Genomic DNA, 12,258 nt, shown 5'->3' on the forward strand with positions numbered 1-12,258 from the left:
CGTTGATGACTGAATCTGTCGGCTATCTTATGCATCCTCGTTCATCTATAAGTACAGGGTCCGTTTTTGATAGCGAGTCTTCGAACCCTTGCACCTGCCGCTTTGGGCATATGCCAACTCTTTGGCTTTCTTTGTTCCACCGGACTAGTCCCTCAATCTGCCTCGTATAAGTATAAAATCTGTGATACTTTGCTTTCCTGTGCCAGAGTCCATCTTGGAAGCATATGAGGCGCAATCATGGCAAACGACAGAGTGGTTCTCATCTCAGCGAAGCCTGATGAGGACGTGTCCGTGGCAAGTGATGCTCCTCATGAAAACAAATGGTATGATGGAAGAGACTTTGACGGGTACCGGATAACGGAGCAATTGCTGTATGAGAAGCGCAAGGTGCGAGTTATTTGTGTCGGAGCCGGTGCCACAGGGATCCAATTTGCATATAAAGCCGAACGAAACTTGGAAAACGTCGATATTCAGATCTACGAAAAGAATGACGACGTTGGTGGCACGTGGCTCGAGAATCGGTACCCTGGATGTACATGTGACATTCCAAGCCACAGCTAGTGAGTGCTTTCGCAGACGTTCATCGAAGAGAATGCTGATTGTTGACAGTCAATTCACCTGGGCAAAGAATCCCAATTGGTCGCGATACTATTCTGGCTCGGAAGAGATATGGCAGTATCTCAAGGACATCGCCGTCAAGTATGATCTGGAGAAGTATGTCAAGTTCAAGACCACGGTCCAGTCAGCAACTTGGGACGAAGAAGAAGGATTGTGGCGGTTGCAGCTCATCGGCCCTGATGGAGTGGCCTTTGAGGATAGCTGCAATGTTCTGGTTAACGGATCTGGAGTATTGAAGTAAGACATTGCCTTTAGCTATGATCGCCAGATCATTCACTCACACTTGGCAGCACTTGGAAATGGCCCAACATTCCAGGATTAGAGACCTTCGAGGGGAAGCTGATGCACAGCGCAGCATGGGATGGCAATTACGACCTCAAAGGAAAGAGGGTAGCCGTCATTGGAGGTGGATCATCTTCTGTTCAGATTGTCCCTTCTATCCAACCACGTGAGCAAGTTGAACGACAGCTATGGATGTTGAATTGACTGCCTATAGACGTCTCCAAACTTTACGCATTTCTTCGGTCCCCAGTATGGATCACGACTGGTTTTGGAGCAAAGTGAGTTTCTCTTTCGCTATAGGTGATCCAATCTTACACTCGAACAGATACGCTGGGCCTGGAGGCACCAACTTTTCATGTAAGATGCCGAGATGCCTCGTATTCTATCAATGCTCCATTCTAACGATAACAACAGATTCCGAGGATCAGAAAAAAGAATGGCAAGATAATCCTGACAAGCATGCAGAGTATTGCCGAGATGTGGAAGGCGAATTGAACAAGCGTTTTACATTGGTGAGTCTCTCTTTTCTTCCTGGTCTTTGTTCACCACCTGACACTTTATAGATGCACCTGAAAGCAAAAGATCAAAAAGCCTCACGAGACCTGGTGGCGGATATCATGTCAGAGCAGCTTGGACACGACGAAAAGCTAACCAGACATATGATTCCTCCCTTTGCCTTGGGCTGTCGACGAATGACACCTGGATCTGGATATCTGCAGTCCTTGCGGGAGGAAAATGTTCAAGTGGTGCCAGAATCAGCCACTCGATTGACAAAAACTGGTATCGTTGATGAATCAGGAAAGGAGTATGAAGTTGATGTGATTATATGTGCTACAGGGTTCGACACGAGCTTTACACCACATTTCCAGGTGTATGGACGCAACCAGTCTGAGATCCATGAACAATTTGGCGACTTTCCTGTCGGATACATGGGGATTGCAGCAGAAAACTTCCCAAATCTGTTTCTGTTGATCGGACCCAATGGACCGGCGTCGCATTCGAGTATCCTCCCCATTCTGGAGTGGTATACCAGATATGTCTTCCAGGCGATTGAAAAGATCCAAACGGAGCGAATCAAAGCAATAGAGCCTAAGAAGGAGGCGATCAAGGACTTGTACAATCACACGCATGAGCTGATGAAGCGATTGGTGTGGTCTTCGGCGTGTCGATCATGGTTTAAGAATGGCAAGACTCATGGACCTGTGACGGCAATATATCCTGGAAGTCGACTACATTTCTTTGAAGTGATGAAGAACGTGAGGTGGGAGGATTATAACATTACTTATTGCTCTGACAACCGATATGCGTTTATGGGCAATGGTTATACGCACAAGGAAGTCGATCCTGATGGAGATCCAGTATGGTATTTTGATGATCCTTTCATGGGGAGGTAATGGGGGATTGGGATCGAGAGCAAGTGAAGGAAAAAATCTTGCTGTAGTTCATCTGCATTGTTATGTAGCTGTTATAATTGACCTGAGAGTTAAATAATGATGTATTTGATTCTCAGGACATATGCGACTCTCTGCTATGTATACTGGAGATATCCTCTCACCTAGAGTATAGAATTAATGCCCCAAACCACTGGGTCAACTAAGTACCTCGCTATGGGTAGCAGATACATGAATATGGTTCCATTGGCTTGAATTTTAGGTATCTCAGTAGGCATGCAGTAGGGGGTGCATTAGGCTCCTCGCCACTCCGTATGGGGTATGGAGTGCTGGGGTTAGGGGGTTAATGGAGGTTCCTTCGGGGTTGGCATCTGCTACCTCAGGATAAGCTAGGCTCTCGGGTCTACTTTTTCTTCCTCCACCATCTTCTCTATCCATCAATTATACTGTACGACACCCACATCCACACCAACACCAACACCCATACCCATACCATCTCTACGCCCTACAGCAGTGGGGTCAAAGCATGACCAATCCAACCACACCATCGCCGCCCTTCAAACTCGAAATCATTCCCCGTCCCAACCCTCCGGGCTTTTATTACTAAGTAAAGCATTTTCCGACCCATTTTGTGACCGAAGCCTCCCCTCCTCCGCCTTGGGCAAACCTTGGAGTCATCCTGCGATACGCACCTACATCCAATCTTTAATTACAGAAATCACTGCCGTTCAGGACCTCATTCGTCTCTTGAGACATGGTCCCATTGATAAACTTATCAGATTGACACCATTCACACTGCACCTGCAGTCCTCCCCGCCATGTCGAAGCGCAGTTGGCAGGATGCAAATCTGCCCTCACCTCGATCTGCACCCAGCATCCAACCAACCAACAACATCTCCGTCTCACCTCACTCATACTCGTCCCCGAATCAAACCTCCCCAAAGAAGAACCGCGCTTCATTCGACGAACCTCTTCCCATTGCTAAAGCTCCTCCAAAAATTCAACGCACCAATTCCACCCCCAATGGAGCCTCCGGTCCCGGCGCAGCACAAGACTCTGGCAAAATGCCTGGTATCTCGAGAAAGGTCAAGGCATGCGCCGCCTGCCGCAAGCAAAAGGTGAGCTCCGTCGATGTCGCCCTGCCGATAGCCATGCTAATAACCTCGATAGATTAAGTGTATCATGGTGGGCGACCCGCCGTGTCAAAGATGCAAAGAACGCGGTCTATCTTGTCGTCTGAACAAGAGCTTACAAACCCTCATGTCTGAGGATTCGAGGTGGAAGGCTGCTGTCACTAAGGATGTCACTTCTCTCTATGCTGCAGTTGAGGAGATTGTTCGCACCTTGCAACTCCCTTCTCTACCACAAATGCTCACCTCGACACAAGATCCAGCCATCTTCTTTGACCAGGAGGAGCAAGACAAGGATGACGATGACGAACAGTCGGCCGATAACTCGCCAAAGGTCACTCCTGTCGCAGACAATCTGTCTCATGTGCCGATCGAATCATTGTACCAGATCACCGGCATGCGGTCGCTGAGAGCGACCGAGAACATCACCGAAGATCAGTCACGCATATGCAAGCAGCTGCGTGACACAGATTTCATCGCTCGAGGACTTATCAAGCAAGAAGACGCCGAACATCTGGCCAATTACTTTCTCAGCAAGCTCGACCCTTATATCTGGCATCTTTGTCCTGCTTACAAGGACCTTGAGTCTTTCCGACGACGCTCCCCCACCCTCACCGCCGGTGTTCTCACAGTGGCAGCCTTGCATGATACCAAACTGGGCTATCTCTATCCGATATGTAGCAAAGAGTACCGAAGATTGGTAGCCAATGCTATGTTCGAACGCAAAATCGACATGGAATATCTCCGAGCACTGGTTCTAGGTTCCTACTGGCTCAGCGACATTTCATGGACCTTGTCTGGATACGCAATTCGCCGGGCTAGTGAGTTTCATCTTCGCCAATACTATTTACAAATCCAAGAATCAGTCAAGTCGCCTGATACGGTGGACCAGACCCAGCTGCAAGAGGCCATTGACGGGATCCGAGTCCTGTATTTGCTCTATATTTGTGACCATCATCTTTCCATTCTCTACGGCCGATCATCCATCATGCGAGACAATGAGAGTTATATCATAGGCTGGGAGAATTACCTCGCCTGTTCTCTGTCCACGGATGCTGATCGTCGCATCGCTGGACAGATCTGTTTGATGTACCTGATGAACCAAGTGCGCGAGACGCTGGGTCCAGAGGACACCAACTCTGTCCTTCCCGTATCTGCCCTCACCAAGATTGCGGGATTTGAACGAGATTTGGATGACTGGATTGCGAGATTCTCCAGACACAGTAAGTTCTGCCGTTGAGTCCTCACCGACTTCACTAATCCCCCATGTCCAGATCCTTCCCAGTTCATCGGCAACTGGCCCAATAAAGGTGCCATCATGCATTACCATTGGGCTAAACTATACCTGCAATCTTATGTCCTTCGAGGTTTGCCCGAATCCGGCGCCGTCATCCCAGATCACTTTTTGGAGAATGCTTCTGCAGCCGTCGCAGCGGCCACTGCGATTGTCAATCTCTTGCTCGAAGACAAGGACGCACAGATTGCGATATCCTATGTACCTCACCATGTTCATGGCATGATTGCATTTGCCTGCATGTTCATCCTCAAGGTTGCGACCAAGTACAGCAAACAACTGTTTCTGGACACTGTCAAGTTCCAGCGATTGATCAACGCCCTGGCGCAGCATTTCAAAAATACCGATGTTGGCAAAGACCACCTGATTCACCGCATGGCTGAAGGATTGGAAAAGATGGCAGAGACTCTTGGTGGACCCGCTCGAACGAAGAATCGAAAAGTGAACGGGGCACCAGGAGTTCCCACTTTAACATCACCGAGTGAACCACCGGCGGTCATCAACACGGCAAAGCATGAGAATGGGATTACCATGCCCAACGACATCCCTGATTATGGAGCGTTGGACCCGAATGCATTTGATTTTGGAGATCCTGCGCTGGGATTGGGAATGCCATTTTTTGATTTTGAAGGGACGACCTTGGGCTCGGGGACGGATAATTTGTGGAACTTCAACTAGTAGCGTGGCGCCCTGACAATGAAGGAGTACCAAGGTGTTGGATATATCATGTACAAATGTGCATAGGAGTAAGAATGATGATATATACATGGTAGTCAAGGAAGAATCAACATGTGGAGGGATATTAAAGAACATCGACAGACATTCAACAGTCGTCCTACACATAATCTGACCAATCAGAAAGGGGGTAAAACCAGTTGGTCTTGGCAGTATCTGACCAATAGGAGCAGTTTGCTGCTGCGAGAGGCAAGCTTCCAAAAGAAGTTGAACCAATACGACCTGCGATTCATCAAGCTCATCTCTTCACCTTTACGCACCCGTCATCTCCCTCCACCACCTTCAGTAGACTTTGAGATGGCCTCTCAACGGCTGGCGCTGAACTTTCAGCGATCTCTCCGAAGTCGCAAAGCTCTTGCCTCGATCCAGTCTCCTCTCCGACGATACGCAAATCCTATCACTCCCTCGAGAACTGAGAGCACCACTCTTTCCAATGGACTGACGGTATGAGGATTGGAGGGTATCTTTGTGACGAGCTGTACTGACAGTCGACAGATTGCAACCGAGCATTCACCATGGGCTCAGACCTCAACCGTGGGAGTTTGGATTGACGCCGGCAGCCGAGCGGAAACCGACAAAACCAATGGCACTGCTCATTTCCTCGAACATCTAGCTTTCAAGGTACGACATTACAAGAGATGGGAAAGACACGCTCGGATTCGCGAGACTGACATGTTTAGGGTACCGGCCGACGAGACCAACATCAATTGGAGCTGGAAATCGAGAATATGGGTGGCCACCTCAACGCCTACACTTCGGTAGGGACCACCACAGGTTTCAACGAGCGAAACTGACTAGTTACAAGCGTGAAAACACCGTCTACTACGCCAAATCCTTCAACTCGGACGTTCCCAAGACGGTCGACATCCTCGCCGACATTCTTCAAAATTCCAAACTCGAAGCCAAGGCCGTGGAGAGAGAACGAGATGTGATTCTGCGAGAACAAGAGGAGGTTGACAAGCAATTGGAAGAGGTTGTGTTTGATCATCTCCACGCCACCGCATACCAAGGTCAACCTTTGGGACGAACCATCTTGGGACCTCGAGAGAACATTCTCAGCATTACCCGAGAGGATTTGGTCGACTACATCAAGACCAACTACACAGCCGACCGCATCGTCCTTGTTGGAGCTGGTGGAGTGACTCACGAAGAGCTGGTTAAGCTGGCAGAGAAGCATCTTGGTGGATTGCAATCAGCTCCCCCAACACCATTTGCTGCTCAATTGGCGGCTGAACAGAAGCGAAAGCCTGATTTCATCGGATCGGAAATCCGAATTCGAGACGACACCATCCCCACCGCCAACATCGCCATTGCAGTTGAAGGTGTCAGCTGGAAGGATGATGATTACTTTACCGCATTGGTGACTCAAGCTATTGTTGGTAACTGGGACCGTGCTTTGGGCAACTCACCATATTTGGGCAGCAAACTGAGCACTTTTGTCAACGCCAACAACCTTGCCAACAGCTTCATGAGCTTCTCCACCAGCTACAGCGACACTGGGTAAGTGGATATGTTTGTGGTTTTGTTGACGTCAACTAACAATGTGTACTATAGTCTGTGGGGTATCTACCTAGTAACCGAGAACAAGACTCAAGTCGATGATCTCGTCCACTTTACTCTCCGAGAATGGTCACGACTATCCTTCTCCGTCAGTGAAGCCGAAGTCGAACGAGCCAAGGCGCAACTCAAGGCATCCATCCTTTTGTCACTAGACGGCACTACAGCTATCGCAGAGGACATTGGACGACAGATTGTCACCACCGGCCGACGATCAGACCCTGCTGAGATTGAGAGAGTGATTGGCAAGATCACGGAGAAAGATGTCATGGCATTTGCTCAGAAGAAGTTGTGGGATCAAGATATTGCCATTTCTGCTGTTGGTTCCATTGAGGGTTTGCTCGATTACAACAGAATAAGAAACGACATGAGTCGAAATGCGGCATAGATGGGATAAGTGAGAATGGAGGGGTGGGAGTGAAGAAGAAGACCTTTTGTATTGTACAGTGCATCAATCGAAAAGAAAATGCAGAAGATTTATAGTATCTCCATTCAGTGCGAGTAGGGGTGATGTACTTGTTACTGTATGTTCTTGGGCTAAGTACTAGCTGGCCAGGAGATATACAATAAGTAATACTCCAGTAGAAAGGTCATGCTAATACACCTCTTTAGTCCTTGATCTTTCCCCTCCTCCCCTCCCTCGCCTTGACCGACACAGTGAGAGGAGAGAATAAGATTAGTGCTCTGTACTGTATCAATAATGTGGATCCAACATGACATCCAATGTCCTTGTAAAAGACTAAGTACTTAGATAGAAGCGCGCTTACAGCTATCAACTACCTACCTCCCTACCTACCACGAATGCATATTTCAATACCCGCTACGCAAGCGCGCGCGCGGGAGAGAGACAGAGACCGAACGATCGATCGATCGACACATTCGGATTGGACTGGATTGGACTCTTCATGGGGAGTCGTTGGAATCGTTGGAATCGGAGTCGGTGGAACCAGATCAACCGACTTATAGTACCAGTGTAACTAGGTATCTACCTAGGTACCTAAGTAAGTACTTGTTATTATTAATCTATTTGGAAACCTGGATGCGTGCCTGCATGGATGGTTTGGACATGGTCGATTCATTGTGAATATAGGTACTTATGTACATATTTTACACAGCATATCATATTTAGGTCGAGCATAATTATTAATATAAATCAAGAATCAAGAATCAAGAATTATCGGCTTGGTATTGGTCCACACCTTGAATTATAGGATCGTAGGATCTTGATGGTAGCAGGGGGATCATGTATCGTGATATCGTGGTGGGGCATTGCTTGATCTGGTCCCTCTTTTTGTTCCTCAGGGTCGATTTCGTTCTCGTTCTCATGTCCTTCGTGTCGCTCGTGTCCCGCATCGATAAAGCCAGAGTACTACTCATGCATATGTAAATTATCTATGTAGGTAGTAGGTAGGTAGTTAGTTATACCTTCTCCTGTATGTCTCTCCTACGTGCAGAATCTAGGCATATACAAACTCATATAGAAATCAATCATTCGTATAACTTGGTATGCAATACGGCCATATCAAAAAAAAAAGAAGCATAAAACTCGAATGATTAAGCTATATCAGCAATGCAAGGCAAGAAATCCCTACCTTTTTTTTTCAACGATTCTTCACACAAGCAAACATCGAAGCCCCACAACCACAACCGTCATATATTGACGCCATCGGACCGAGTCGCATACATCGCATCACATCACATCATCGATCAGTCCCTGTTCCATACGTGCGAGAGAGAGTGTGTGTGTGTGTGTGTATTTGTTGTGCCATTTCTTAACCTCGGCACTTCAAGAGTCAAAGATCCTTTTCAGGTGGGTTTCATGGCTATTGCGTTTGTAAGTTGGACGATCATGATTCGTCTACTTCATCCAGATCAGAAACTTTCCTTGTCCTTGTCTTGACTTCGGTTGTCTTCCCTCGTTTTGTCTTTACCCCTCGGACGCAATGATTTGACTTGACTTGACTTTTACTGGGGTAACTAACGACAAAGTAAACTATTTCATCCGGGGCCTGTTTTTCTGGAGGATTTCGAATACTTGACTCGACTCGACTCGACTTGACTTGACTTGGATTACAAACCATTTCTGGTCTGGTCTGGTCTTTTAATCCATCCATCCATCCATTGATCAGTGACCTGTCCATTTGTCTATATCTGTACTGGTATTGTTGACATTCTTCCTTTACTTATATTTCATACTCTCTCTCTCTCTCTCTCCCGAACTCTCTCTCCGTGTATATTGTGCGAGGTCTGGTGTATACATCCCCTCATTCTCTCTCCTCTCCGAATACTTGATATCCAGCTCCAGTTGCCTCTCCACTTCCATTGATCTCTTTACCTTTTCACTCTCTACTCTTCCTCTTCCATAAACCAACAACACCACCACCACCACAACCACAATGTCCGTCCCCAACCGTGGCCTCGTGCACACCAAAGTCCCCACTGGATGGCCCGTCCCCGGAGAACACGTCACCGTCCAGGACACCGGATCATTCGACCCCAAAGCCTCACCCCCGGCCAACGGCATGGTCTTAAAAACCCTCTACGCCTCATTCGACCCCTACCTCCGCGGTCTTCTTCGCCATCCTGAATCCGAATCCTACACCTCGGCCGCCCCCGTCGGGGCCGCCATCCCCGCCGGCCTGGTTGCTCAAGTCCTCTCATCCAACCACCCAGACTACTCGACCGACGACCTCGTCGTGGCTATGCTTCCTATCCGGGAATACAACATCTGGATCCACGACGACAAGGCGCCGCGTCGACCCATTAAAGTCGACCCCAAGAATGCCGGTGGCGATCCACGTCATTTCCTCGGTGCGTTGGGCATGCCTGGTTTAACGGCCTTTTCGTCGTTTTATGAAATCGGCAAGCCGAAGAAAGGTGAGACGATTGTCGTTACGTCGGCGGCGGGCGCGGTGGGGCAATTGGTAGGTCAGTTGGCGAAGAAAGAGGGGTTGACGGTTTTGGGATCCGTGGGCTCGGATGATAAATTGGATTTCATCTTGAAGGATCTAGGGTTTGATGCTGGGTGGAATTATAAAAAGGAGAAGTCGACCAAGGAGGTTATTAACAAGTTGACGGATGGGAAGGGAATCGATATCTTTTATGATAATGTGGGAGGCGAACAGTTGGAGGGCGGGTTGGATACGTTGCATGATTTTGGGAGGTAAGTCAAGCTCACCTTGGAGGATATATTCCCTTTGTTTGATTTCATAAGTTCATGTTTATTGTATCCACATACTAACCACCACTCTTGTTTCCTCCATCAGAATCATCGCCTGCGGCCAAATCTCTCAATACAACCTTGAAGAAAAAGACCGATATCCAATCCGCAATTCGATAAACACCGTGGTCAAACGACTGTTATGGCAAGGATTTATTGTGTCTGACCCCAACATGGGAGCGAAATATTCGGCCGAACATCAAAAGGTCGTGGGTAAATGGATCAGTGAAGGAAGTTTTCAGCCCAAGATTCATGAGACCGTGGGGATTGAAAATGCAGCAGAGGCTTTTGTGGGGATGCTTAGGGGAGAGAATTTTGGAAAGGCGATTTTGAAGTTTGAATAAAATGAATGTACGAAGAGATTGGAGGAGGGAGAGAGGGAGGCACAGACTTTAAGAAGTTAAAACAGAGATCTTTCGTTGAATTTATGTCTGTGTTCATGCTCTGTAGGATGTATGCGGTCTTGTTTAACATTATTACTAGTTCTGTACATATTCTGCGTCAAGACCTTCTGTTTTCTCTCGCTCAGAAGTCGACAGCATCGCTATATGATAAACATCCAAATAGTCTCTAGGTTTTATCATGTCCAAGGGTTTTAAACTGATTGCTCGTGCCACTTCATGGAGGATCAACAACCGCCCGTGGTCCACCATTACTCAGCACAAAGCGATCTGAGAACCATTGCGGGACTTGTGCTGAATTAGAACCTCCAGACGAAACTTCCGACAATGTAGACCGAGAAGACAATGATGGACTTGACAGTCCTGTTTCGCGTCTTTGATTTCCTTTTCCACGACGATCAGGATCAATATCCCTTGTGGAATGATCCTGTCGTTTCTCTTCCGAACGACCAGTCGCTGTCGCTGTCGAAGTCGATGCTGATGTCGACGCTGGCGTCGCATATTGAACATTCCGATCCCAATGCTCAAGTTTCTCAAACGGACTCCTCAACCATGAGGCCAGCTCATGAATGAATAGCCGAGCGTTGTCACGACCCAAGAAATCCGTTAGTAATTCCTCCGCCTGACCGGAGCTACCTTTGAGATCAATCGACTGGAGAATCGACACCACATATTCCAATACGAAATCGGCATTGTTGGCTCGGCGGGTAGATGTTGACGGATGCGTCGAGGAAGATGATGATGATGCCGAAGATAACGTTTCTGTACCACTGTGTCGAGGATACAAAAATTCAAAAACCTGTAATTCTCTCCGAAGAAACATTCTCGCACGAGACACGAGATGTGAATCATTCTGGAACATTGCCGGTGTCAGGGTCCGGTAGCGTGAAATGCGATTTGACCCGACATGCAATGCGTACAAACGGTCGCGATAGACTTGACGACGAAATTCAAGCGCCGTATCTTGCGTAGTTCGCTCAGTGTGAGGAGGAAACCTTCCTCTTCCTCTTCCTCGACGTGGATGTATCCCAGTTCTTGATCTTTCTCTATCTCTTTGCCAGTAGGTGGCTTCTAGACCAGGTCTTTGGCGGTGGCGAATCGCGCCATGTTGAGAATTGGTACTGGTTGAAGAGGAGTGTGAAGAGGAACGAGTTTCTGGCGATACTTCTATCGGTGGCAGATGGAAGATCTTCTCGTCATCTTGGTCGTTGTCACCAGTGCCATTTGTGACTTGGAATCTAATCGCCGTGACATCTCCCTTGCATAGAGGACATACTTGGTGACGCTGCAGCCAGGTTCCTAGACAAGGGAAATCGAATTGTGCATGGTTGCAGGGTAATGCGATGGCTTTTTCAGTAATGACATCGAGGCAGATGACACAGTGGTCTGGCGTGGGTAGGTCGGTGGGGAGAGAGGTGATAATAGGGACGGTGTTGAAGAGGGAGGAAGATGGGGATTCGATAGGATTGGGTGTTATTATAATGTAGGCATTATCGAGGGAGGGTTGTGCCATCAACTTGAGGGTCGTGAGCTTGTAAGGAAGTGAACCTTAAGACATGGGACGAAGAGAGGGAAGAAGAAGAAATTGAAGGGAAGAAATTCCAATGATTAATCTCTCATGCGGCGAGGC

The 12,258-nt window shown here is 47.9% G+C and overlaps 5 protein-coding genes across 5 annotated transcripts; 4 read left to right on the plus strand and 1 right to left on the minus strand.

Annotated features, from left to right (window-relative positions):
• The first annotated feature begins 85 nt into the window (after positions 1-85).
• PV10_00482 (uncharacterized protein) lies at positions 86-2,323 on the plus strand. Its single transcript, XM_016364569.1, has 7 exons — positions 86-560; positions 610-855; positions 909-1,066; positions 1,115-1,178; positions 1,226-1,257; positions 1,315-1,412; positions 1,464-2,323. Exons 1-7 carry the CDS (start codon positions 238-240, stop codon positions 2,292-2,294), a joined length of 1,752 nt encoding a protein of 583 aa, XP_016228218.1. The 5' UTR covers positions 86-237; the 3' UTR covers positions 2,295-2,323.
• Positions 2,324-2,902: 579 nt separating this feature from the next.
• On the plus strand, positions 2,903-5,513 carry PV10_00483 (uncharacterized protein). Its single transcript, XM_016364570.1, has 3 exons — positions 2,903-3,409; positions 3,462-4,644; positions 4,696-5,513. The coding sequence occupies exons 1-3, from the start codon at positions 3,110-3,112 to the stop codon at positions 5,391-5,393; spliced, it is 2,181 nt and encodes a 726-aa protein (XP_016228219.1). The 5' UTR covers positions 2,903-3,109; the 3' UTR covers positions 5,394-5,513.
• Positions 5,514-5,659: 146 nt separating this feature from the next.
• Positions 5,660-7,513, plus strand: PV10_00484 (mitochondrial-processing peptidase subunit beta). Its single transcript, XM_016364571.1, has 5 exons — positions 5,660-5,894; positions 5,946-6,071; positions 6,131-6,208; positions 6,256-6,950; positions 7,005-7,513. The coding sequence occupies exons 1-5, from the start codon at positions 5,748-5,750 to the stop codon at positions 7,393-7,395; spliced, it is 1,437 nt and encodes a 478-aa protein (XP_016228220.1). The 5' UTR covers positions 5,660-5,747; the 3' UTR covers positions 7,396-7,513.
• A 1,486-nt stretch (positions 7,514-8,999) lies between these two features.
• Positions 9,000-10,621, plus strand: PV10_00485 (uncharacterized protein). The gene is made up of 2 exons (XM_016364572.1): positions 9,000-10,170; positions 10,274-10,621. The coding sequence occupies exons 1-2, from the start codon at positions 9,404-9,406 to the stop codon at positions 10,569-10,571; spliced, it is 1,065 nt and encodes a 354-aa protein (XP_016228221.1). The 5' UTR covers positions 9,000-9,403; the 3' UTR covers positions 10,572-10,621.
• Positions 10,622-10,639: 18 nt separating this feature from the next.
• PV10_00486 (uncharacterized protein) lies at positions 10,640-12,181 on the minus strand. Its single transcript, XM_016364573.1, has one exon. It carries the CDS (start codon positions 12,139-12,141, stop codon positions 10,846-10,848), a length of 1,296 nt encoding a protein of 431 aa, XP_016228222.1. The 5' UTR covers positions 12,142-12,181; the 3' UTR covers positions 10,640-10,845.
• Positions 12,182-12,258: the final 77 nt, after the last annotated feature.

This window comes from Exophiala mesophila, assembly GCF_000836275.1.
Source record: "Exophiala mesophila strain CBS 40295 unplaced genomic scaffold supercont1.1, whole genome shotgun sequence".
Lineage (NCBI taxonomy): Eukaryota > Fungi > Ascomycota > Eurotiomycetes > Chaetothyriales > Herpotrichiellaceae > Exophiala > Exophiala mesophila.